General features: G+C 35.8%; 1 protein-coding gene across 30 annotated transcripts in view; it reads right to left on the bottom strand.

Annotated features, from left to right (window-relative positions):
* COBL (cordon-bleu WH2 repeat protein) overlaps positions 1–11,359 on the bottom strand; it is a 153,790-nt gene that overhangs the window by 67,043 nt on the left and 75,388 nt on the right. For 19 of the 30 annotated variants that reach the window (XM_086897441.1, XM_086897374.1, XM_086897397.1 and 16 more), the window contains one exon: positions 5,851–6,045. In XM_086897441.1, coding sequence (XP_086753567.1) covers positions 5,851–6,045 — 195 coding nt within the window. The remainder of the gene's footprint in view (positions 1–5,850; positions 6,046–11,359) is intronic. The other 11 variants (XM_086897432.1, XM_086897453.1, XM_086897492.1 and 8 more) reach the window with 1 other exon arrangement.

The following is an 11,359-nucleotide window of genomic DNA, read 5'->3' as shown; positions in this document are numbered from 1 at the left end:
GTGAGGAAAAAAAAGGCTGTCATCCACACACAGGTTCTTACTCAAGAAGAAAAAACAGCTCTTTCTCAGACAGAAAGCCAAGTGCAGAAGTATTACTATTTAAAATATCAGATTTATTATAAATATCCAGAGAAAAAGCAGATTCAAGACTCAGAGCGCACACAGACAGAGAGCTCTGCTGCTGGCATCCATATTGACACAGATGTACATGGCAAGAACTTACTCTACACTGTTCTACAGGATGTGTGCTCATGGCTTTAAGGCTTAATTTGCAGCCACAGGGAAATGCGTTATTTTGAAAACCTGAGGAGAACAACAGTAACAGTGTGATTTCATATCAGTCAAGATTATCCTTGCAGCCAGCTAACCACAAATCCATGGCATTAGATTATAAAGAAGTAAGGCGGATGAGAGGTTATAACTTTGTGCAAACATGCATGAAAGATAACTGTGCAAAAACCCTCCTCCGCTGGGGAGACATTAGTGGAAGAAATGCTTGCTTTGCTCAGATTTTTTTGTATTAGCAACCTCAATTTAAACTCCTTTGGTGACAGAAGGTGGCACACTGAAAAATAATATGATATTAAAATCATAGTGGCCAGATACTGAGTTGCTGAGCAACCAGACGTAGCTTCTGACATCTTAAAAGTTCAGAAAACATCAAGCTCCAAAATCAGCTTCCTAATTATGGACAGCTGAGCTAACCATTTCTAAAAATCTTGGCCACTGTTTTAAAATACATCTTACTTCTAAGGAAGACTATGAGTCCAAGTAGTTTCCAAGTCCACACCTGTAGCATACACATACACAGATGGGAAATTTAAGAACTGAAAATTCAGGAACTGATTGTAAAGATTTGGCTAAGTTTACAGTTTAATAACAATTTGAAAAAAAATAGTATGTTATTATTTCACTATTAAATTATTAATACATTTCTTTTAATGCCTTTCCTTTATTTTTACTGCTTAAACATTATTCTGTAGTTCTTGCTGGCAGAATGAATTCCAGGTATGTTTTCACTATATACTGTGCTCATTTGCAGTGTCATTTCAAGTGTTTCAGGGTTGCCTGTAGATGGGTACAAATTCAATGGCTTCCAGAAAGGACATTTCACTGGAGTATTTTTCCTCCTTTTGACACACTTGCTAATATGCTCAACCAAACAGGGAGAACCTAAGGTATCAATCCCTGGTGTATTCTATTTATTTGGTTTACATATAAAAGAACAGTAAATAATACTGTAACATGAATTCTGCTGTGAGAAAGGCAACCCTACCAAAAGCATGAAAATGCTACTAAATGGATAGGATGCCTAACCCAGGGTCCTGCCAGCTCTGTATCGGAGAGAAGAGATCATCCTGTGTGGTGGTCAGTATAAGAGAATATGCCATAAGATGGAAAAAACGTAGCAATTACTGAAAATGTCTTCTACATAAGCAAGACATTTGGCAAATTTTTAGTGTATTGTATTTTCTCCAGGAAAAATATGAAAATTTAATTTATGCTTGTGCACATTATAATGATTGTCTTAAAGCCAAACTTCTCATTGAGGAGTAGAATTGGTTTATTTTAACTGTGGACAATGGGAAAGAAAACTGCCAGAAATTATGAGAGTAAGCCTGTGGCTCTTTTGCCTTTTTGTTCAGGTGAGTAAGACTCTTCAATGAATAAGCTATAATTGGTGAGAACATACCAGCCTTGATCAAACACTGGGTACAAGAATTCTGCTCTAAAACATGGTTTGGCCAATAATTCAGAGTCAATAACCATCCTCAGAAACCCAACTTTGAGATGTAAATGGAGAAGAGAGGAATGTAATAGGCAGGGCAAACCCCCGCAGTATGCTATATATCTTTGTTTATAGCAACATACAGGAGACTACATAAACAAGCAAATAAACCTGAAAGTTATGTTGGTACATTACAACATTCTAAAAGTGTGAGTCCAATTCTTCATCTGTATTAAAAACATCAATCCTTTTTTTTTTTTTTTTAATTTAAGCCACTGTCTTGCCACATAACAACTACAATTAAAGTCTGTTGCACAAATGGTAGAATACTGTGTCTGGTACGTCGTTCTATCATTCTATTAGTACAGGAATTTGACTGGCTGGTAAAAAAATCCCTGATGCCTCCTGTTACATTTACAGTGCTTCTGTTATGAAAAGGGTAGCAGCTGAAATAACACACAGCTCCTTTATCACAGTCTACAACTTGTATTTCTGACATTTGAAATTGATGCCAGAGCTTTTTTACTCATGAAGGCAAGTCATGGTGACTGAAGAGTCACCATCTAACTCTATGTTGTCTCCAAAAAACCCCATGAACTTCTTCTGAATAAACCACTGCATTTTATAGCCAAAGCTCTTGAAGAAATGCTCAAGGCCAACTTTATCACATCCCTCACTTCAGTTTCTGTATTTCCGCATACATGTTAAAAAACAAAACCAGTTTACTTCCATAAACTAATCTTCCAGTGCACAATACTCTTGACTTCCTAGAGACTCAAATAACTCTATTGCACAGTTCTTTCAGGTTCTTCCAAAAGATTATTTTTTCCAAGAAAAACACACTTCCTTTACTCATTTCTTTTAGGGAGAGATCACTGAATATGCCTCTAAGGAGATGCCTGTAACTCTGTCAGATTTCACATGTGGATTTTCTGTGTACTCTGTCTACAGTGTCATACTCATACAGGTCTTCTATTTTGTCAATACGGTGCATGTTTTTTTTGGGGGTGGGGAAGGACAGAAATTCTGCTAGCACATCTTCTGTAGTGCTGTGACAGACAACAGAGACTGCATAGGGCGTTGAGTTTTAACTCACCCCTACATTGTTCTGCTCTACTCTTTGGATTGTGTGGGCTTTGTGTTGCAACTTAAGAAAGCAGAGGACCTCCTTGCTTTGTTAGCATCAAACCTGGATTTTGTCCTGGAATTGTTATACACCCTAGCATTTTGGAGATTATTTTTTCAACTGAATTCTCATTATTATAAATAGCATAATATGGAAGATATTGAAGGTAAACAGGACTGAAGTCTCCAGGGAAGAAATGTGTAGACTACTTTCTTTGACTCTGAATTTCTTTGCAAACTACTTAGTGCATGTTCAACACACTCTGAACAGACATGAATATTTTCTAGGGTAGATTTAAAACAATTACAGAGGGAAAAATACCTTTAAATAGACACAGAAAACTACTGCTGTTGCACTAAAAAGTAAATAAAGTTACTGCAGGGGCCTTATCCATGAGGGGATAAATTACCCTAAGCCCTACAGGAACAAAAGCTGTAAGATTGTAAAGTTATATTGCAATAAGTCGCCTATTCAGAAAAGTGAGTGGAGAAATCTAAATGTAAAGCATAAACTAAAACATCACAGGCCTCATACACATGGAAATTTGGGACCACTAGGCAGGGAGATGAGATATATATAACCCTAAAGAATCATCTATGCCTGGAACATAACAATGGGTTAAAAATAACAGGCTTACTGGGTTGGAAAATTACAGGTGTTCATAACAGTTACAGTACTTCATTTCCTACACAATTTTATGGAACCAGACAGCTAAAAAAGAAAAAATTCTGAAAGTTCAGAATACCACTTTTCATTTTCTATTAGTGTGCTAGCTGGAAATAAACACGTTCCCCTTTCGCAGGATCTTCCTGTTAGTAACAGTTGCACATAAATAAAGTTTTCTAAACAAACATCTTATCTTTTTATGGAAGGAAGTCCATTAATAAGGAATTGACGTCCTTCCTTGAAAAAAAAGATCAGTGCTAATTCTTTCCCATAAACTAAAGAAATAAACTTACACCCTGATATTTTTTACTCTATTTTCACAGCAAACTGGCTTGTCTGCACGTAGATAAAATGGAACTATTTGGGTTTTCTTATAAACAATATCTCTGTTGCTACTTTGCCCCATAATACTGAATAACTAATTTCTTCCCTCAGTTTTTGATTGCTTCACGGAACTTGTGCTTTATTTCAATTCTACTCCATTCCTGTTAAAAGTACATGGCAGCCTTTTAGCAACATTCAGCCTAGGAGCTTCAGAAACACACTGTAACTTTCTAACATTTTGACCTAAGCCATCATTTCCAGAAATATGTCCTTTACTGAACAAATGCAGCCAAATATACTCTAGCAGCTTTACTGTGGTCTCCACTGACTTTGTCAGTTACACAGAACATTTCCTTTACTCAATATGAACTTCGTTATGGAAAATTCTCTGACACAGCCTTCATCTGCTTCCTTTCTTCAACATAACTTTTCTTTCAGACTAAGAGTTCAAAGAATTCAAAGTTGATACTGTACTGTATATTACTTGCAAAAAATAAAATACAGACTTTTCTATCAATGGCTTCAGAAAACCAGCATTTTAACCTATTTGCAACAATGCTGAAAATAGAAATCTTAGTATGTTTAGGGAAAGTTTAGATTTGCAGTGTTATTGTACATCAAAATTTAGAATATCAATGCCATACTGCAGGGAGATCAGCCAAAGAGAATGGCAGAATAATGTAGTCTGTGATTGTCATATTTGTATCAACTTAGAAGTTATAATGCCATAGTATTTTGGTATGAAAAGATCGACCTTAAATATTTTGTATGAAAAGATTAACCTTAAACACATTAACTCTGAGGGACTCAAGAAACCTCATAAAAGTATTTACATACTTTTTACATTTTTACATACAAAAGGAAATTTTAAGGAAAAAAGTGCATAAGTGTTGCTAGAAAAATGCTGTTATTTCTCTTCAGCTGTCTCTATAAATGAGTGCTATTTCAAAGGCATCTATTCCAATTTTGAAAGATGAAATCCTACTACGTTTCAGCAACCACACTTAGATAACCTAAGAATGGGAAAATAAAAATCTGTAGTCCCGTACTAAGAGTGTGCATTTACTTTTCTTACAGAATGCTTCACTTGAGAAGGCACTTAACATATGCGTTTATGCAGATAAATAAGAGTGTGACAAAGCAACAGGCTCCTCTTCCTCTCTTGTGAACTCAAAGACTCCTTTCTGACTTCATTTTGCACTAGGACAGTTTGCTTTCCAAAGGTCAGTCTGCTGCAGAGGTGACAAACCCATAGCTGCTGAGAGTCAGTCCACATTACACAGCTTTGGTGATATTGGCTTCTTGCACTCTTCTTTGGCATCCATATGTAACTTTATATGCTAATTTCTAGAGTTTACATTTAGACCATCAAATGGTCTATATTAGTTGCAGGTGGAACCAGAAGACTTCATGTACTTGTGCAAGTTCAGTAACACACATCTGAGTGTCACTAAAAAAGCAAGAGCAATTTCCTCTTCCTTTAGCTCTATTCTTTTCAAAGGCTTAGGTCCTCAGAAAGGTTTCCCACCATTTCTGTTTAATTTTCAATAATGTGCTGTGGAACAGTGATCTTTCATAAAAGCAAAACCAGAACACTGCTTTAAAAGGTCACATGGCACAACTCAGAAAACAGAGCAGATATTCTGGTATCCCATAGGAATACCAGAAAACAGGAAACAGGGATACAGGAGATAGCCTAGTAAGTATTTGGACAAAATGGTATGCTGAAGGTTTCTGTCTCTTCTCTTAGCATATTGCTTCACAAAAAGCTTTTGATTTAGAATGGTTCATAACATGGCAGAAAGCTCAGGGCAGTCTCGACAGAGCTCTGTAAATGTGTACAAAAAACTAAGACTTTTGATAATATTATCTTGTAAGATGATGTTTTGGTTAGCTGTAGCTAACAGCTAAATAAAATACCTGTGAATGGCTTTAGGACTGCTGAATGAATGGACGGTACCTAGCACACCAAAGAAAGGAGCCCATTCAATGGTGTCACTGTTACCTGTGCTGCTGTCCTCTCTTGTCCCCTCACCTCTGCGTTCGGCAGTACCGGTGTGGCCACTGGTGGAGGAGGTGCTCTGCGCTTTTTCACTTCTGGGTTTGCTGTCATTCCAGAGATGTTACCAAGGGACAGTGACGAACCCAGGCTACTGGAACGAGAATTCACCGAAGGGGAATTTGGTGCTGTGGAAAAACCCTGTAAATGAACGAACATCTTGGATTAACATCACTCTTTAAAAACAATGGGAAAGAAAGAAGAAAAACAAGACACATCTGGTTACCGTTTAAACAATGATATGAATAATCATGTATATTCCTCTGCCAAACCTGCTGAATTGCAAACTCTAACTTTTGGAAACTTCCAAAGGTCAACTGGAACAAAGCTTACAGGCAGTATTAATAAGACAGGAGGCATGATAAGCACCTACTGCGGTTTAACAGTGTTATTGATGGGAACACTGCTGCTGCTTGCTATTTAAAATATAAAGTTCACATCAAGACATATAATTACAGTTATCCAAATGCATTTGTGGTTATATTTAAATTACAAGTGTTACACATTTCTGGAAGCAAGATTTACTCTTAAACGAGAACACCGTATTAATAAAATGCTGTCAAGTGTCTCAGGGTTTTCTATTTTGTTATCAATCTGCCTGATTTACCTGAGTCTTCTCCACAGATTTACATAAGAGAAATTCTGCTACCATTAACCTATTTCCAATTTACATGCACAATCACGCATAATTACTTAAACTTACTGCAAGCAACCATTTAACTTCGTGAAAAGAAGTCCTACTGACAGGCACCACTCTGGATTCTAATTGGCTCAGATTAAAGGAGAAACAGAAGACTAATTCAGTAATTCCTTACTGTTAAAAATTACTTTCGTTCTCATTGAAAACTTAATAAAATCAATGGAAAAAGTTTAATGGATTTCAGAATCTTAATACACTTTTATATTAATATAAAAACAGAAACATATGCAGTCACATAGTAGCAAATCTACAAATAAAAAAGACTAGAACTAGGATTACTCAAAAATGGGCTTTTTAATTTTAGGTTTTACTCTTAAATTCAATACTTCTTTTACTCTGCTAATAAAAATCTTGCAAAAATTTTTCCCTCTAAATCTGAGTCACTTTCTCCTTTTTTTAATTAAGAGAACCTTCCATATTAAATTGAAGATTTTATTTCTTAATTAAATTATTTGACTGTAACTTCTTCCCAAAAATATCTTCTGTGGAATCAGCACCGATACCACTTCACCATGACCTTGAGCTGAATAGCTCTTCTGGAAATACAGGCTGATGAGCATGGTTGATAATGCTGTTCTTATCATAACAGAACATGCTACAATTGCAAAACTCTCCCATCGAGGACATAAAGCTCTCTGGTGGAATTTTATCCAAAACCGCAGAATACATACTGGCAGGAAACTTAAAGGCCACCCCAAATGCCATTAGTTTAAAAATAAAAAAAAAAAAAAAATCATTTATTTCCACAAGTACCAAATGCCAGCTTAGGTAAAAACTAAAAAAACAGGACAGCAAACTTAAAACCACAATTAATTTAGTTTTAGAACCATGGAGGAAGCACTGATAAAGCATAAAGAGCTAAAAAGTAGAGCAATGCAAAAATATATATAACATACAGTAAGACTCCTTTACTGCCTGGTAAAGTTCCATGTTCTGTAGATTCCTGTGAAAGCAACTGAGATGCAAACAGATTTGTACCTTGTCCTGCGTGTACTGTGCATGTGATACCAATTACTGACCAAGATGATTTTATAAATTTTATGTTGCACACTGCACAGCACACTGCATCTTGGAATAATGTATTTTGTACAAGTGGAGTATGATACCAGTCTTCTCTGACTGAAAGCAGTGTTCGCCACATCTTTTTCATCACCAGTTCTTCTCAATTGAATGGCATCAATAGAATCTTTACCCTTCTAGGAAATTAAGAAAAAAGCTTGAAGTAGACGGTGTTGTTTAAAAGATTAGGTATAATCTTATAGAGAAATAGTCTTGTCTTGGCCCTGTATATTGGGCAGTGGAAAAAATAATGATCTCATCTGTAAGTTTAAAGTCATTATCAGTGCATACTATATCAGGTCCTATCAAATAGTTTGTTTACTCCAACAGAAATAATGGATTCACAGAGTGAAATGCAAAGTAGTGTCCTCTTTTCACACATTTCTAAAACAACTGAACAAAACAATTTCAAAGTGGATTCTGCAGGTATGTTTTTAATGCTATTAATTCTTTAGGCTTCTAGATAAAAGGGTACAGAAATTTTAGACAAAGATGTATGAAAATAATAAAAAAGACCTAAGACCTCCCTCCTAACACTACAAATACAGAGTACTGGTAAGACAATAGGCCATAACCATCAATCTTAAATGAACATTCAATTTTATCTCAAGATCTTGAGGCTGGAGGGCTATGAGAATCCTTTTCCAAACTACAGGTCATTGGGAAGGAATAGAGTGATAAACAACTAAACAGTTTAAAGCTGGTTTGTTTTGTTTTTAAGCGTGGATTTCCTAACAGAAGATACAGGGGGGGGTTGGGGAAAGGCAATACTTCCATGACACTTTAAGTAGTTTTTATTAAAAAGACTTGTATGATAGAAAAAAAACCACCAACCTTGCAAATTCATCTATGTTTTCTTTTCCAAGTCCAACATTTATATCAAGCCCATTATTCCTTTACTGAGCATTTCAAGAATGCTCAAGTAAAAACACTTGCCCTAAATCAAAAACTCACCACAGCTTCCAGGGAAATGGAAAGAGGGCACTTCTGAACTAGTTTTGAAAGCCCTCTCCTGCAGCAACAAGAACTTTGCCTAACTGGAGGCAGAACTTCAAATTCTCGCATGTGTGTAGTCAGATTCATCAGCTTTAAGACAAAAAAGCAACCATGAACACAAAACACACAAGTGATTACAGCATGACTTGTCTTTTGTTGTGAAACTATAGAGAGAGACAACACCTAACCCAGCTTTTATATTTTATGTTGGGTTAGATACAATGCAGTTTCCTTCCAAATCACAGGATTCTGGAGGTTTTTCAGGCAGTTTAGCAAGGCAACTATTTAGAGCATACAACATTAATCAAGCAAAATTGCAGGGACATGATATCTACATGCCAAATACTTCAACCATCTCTCATTTCTTGTTTTTCTAATTTGTTATCAAAGAACCGATTGAATGACTCAAATTACAGCAGTGTAAATGAGGAAAGCCAAATTCAGGAACTGAAGCCAATGTTGCTGGCTAAAACAAGTCGGCCCTTATGCTCTGTTTCATTTGACAAACAGGTTAGCAAGAATACTCTGCTCAGAATAAAAATCAGTTCACAGAGTCCATGTGTACTATAGGAAAAAAAAAAAAGGAAAAAAGAAAAATAAATTCATAAAAGAAAGTTCATGGAGACTAATTACATAAAGAGCTTTCAAAAACGTCTCTCAATGTGCAAAATCAGTCTTTGTTGAACCACTAGTGTTCAGATTAACTTTTTGCAGTTCAAACAGCAATTAATTAATGAAAATTAGCAAGAAAAAAAGCATTTTGGTTTGGGGTTGTTTTTTCTCCTGAATTGAAGCATACCCAATACAAAACCAGACAGACCAGCATAGGCCAGCAGTCAGGTTAGAAACTAGATGACCATAGGTTTGGAATATGTATTGAAGCACAACCATGGATTAGAGTCCATTTCAATTTCATTACATAGATGCTGGAAGGAGGCAAGAAACAATTTCCATGCTAACCTATGATGCCGTCATGTGTCATCACCATTTCATGTTAAAATTGCCAGCTAGTTTTTTTCCCTTCTCATTAAATTTCTGAAATCCCAGGAACTTCCTGTTTTTTTCCCCTAATGTACCAGGTGTTTTCTTTGGGTTTCAGCAATTTAATTTTCAGATTTTTTTCCTACTAGTTCTTCTAACTGAAATTTAGCGATCAAAGACATTTTTGAAGGGCAAATAGCAACTGCTAAAAACACAGAAGTATGAAGGCTAAGAGTAACTTGGTGAGGTATGCATACCACTCTCATTTAAGAATTTAAAAGCAGTCAGCTTTCTACAAGACTTCTAAAGTCCCATAGCCTGTTGAACTCAACACATGATAGATTAAGAGCCTAAAGCTGAGGCCAGTCTCTGTTCCAAGGTCATCAACCAAGAATGCAATTGTAAAATACCTTTTTCAAACTACCTCCTTTTTAAGAATAACTGTACTGCGGTGAGAATTCTGTTTTACAAAAACAGATGTGTATAAAAGTGGAAATCAGATTACAATTGTTTTAAAAAGACATCCCTTATATATAACTTCTTTACCCAAAGCCCTGTTATTAACATTTCCTTGACTTTCTGATGACAGTAAGTGGCATTTAAAGGTCAGCAAGGAAGAGGCTGCAGATTGCCTGTGAGTGACTTGACTTCCTGTTCCCTGTTCACACTGGTCAATAAAAATTTTTCAAAATGTCAAGTTCTTTTCTTGTGAGGTTGCTACAGACAAGCCTTTCTTCCACAGCTCTTTGCCAAAACTCACATATTTGAGCTCCCAGTCTTGTTATGCAACTTCCTCCTCAGAAGTCTTTAAATCAGAAGTAATCAACTCAGCTGTTTTTAAGCACTCAAAGTACCAGATATATTAGCAAAAAGTAAGGGTTTTATTTTTCCCAAACTAGAGATGAAAAAATAAAAGTATCATAAAGGATATAATTTTTTTTTGCAAGTGAATACAAAAGAGTGAATACAAAAAGTAAGATTTACAACAGGCAAACAAATACATCTATTCAATGTCAGCAATAATATTTATGCCTGTTAGACATTTAAACTCCATTAATGCCAACTTTTATTGATTAGCTGAATGATACCACAGCAGATTACAACTGGCCATATAAGGTTATGTCAGACCTACTGCAGATATTGAACTTAGAGACTGCATTCCCTGATATGGTGCTGATATTACTTACACTAAATTTGCAATAAATTGACAACACAGAAACTGAATTAATCTAAGCTCCTGCTTCAAAACTAAAGCATTATACTGCAGTCATGAGATTGCTGGGAGACACAGTTAAAAAACCCAACAAAACAAACCAAAAAATTGCAACTACTCAGATTTTCCTTTCAAACCAGATACACTGAATACAGTTTATTTTTCTGTACTCCCTGAAGCAGTTGTGCTGACAGTCTGCAGTCAGAAGGAAAGAAAAGTTAACCTTTTCCTGTTCTGAACTGAAAAAAAGCATTTTATACAATTTACTTTATGTTGCTTTATTATCTTGCTGCATTTTGCTGTTGGTAGGAAAATATCTGGTCACACATCACAATAATAAAAGAGAAGCAACTATTTCATTCTCACAACATTTATTTACACAGGCTGTACCATGTTGATTTATATGCCTGGAAAGTAGGCCCTCAAGTTCTTACTGTAAAAGTTTTGAGTTATTTTTTGAAATCTGTACAACTAGTGCTTCCTTATGAGTCTATCAGAGCATCTAG

The sequence above is a fragment of the Cyanistes caeruleus genome, chromosome 1 (genome assembly GCF_971803275.1).
Source record: "Cyanistes caeruleus chromosome 1, bCyaCae1.hap1.1, whole genome shotgun sequence".
In the NCBI taxonomy this organism is placed as follows: Eukaryota; Metazoa; Chordata; class Aves; order Passeriformes; family Paridae; genus Cyanistes; species Cyanistes caeruleus.
This window is presented reverse-complemented; position numbering and strand designations above follow the sequence as displayed.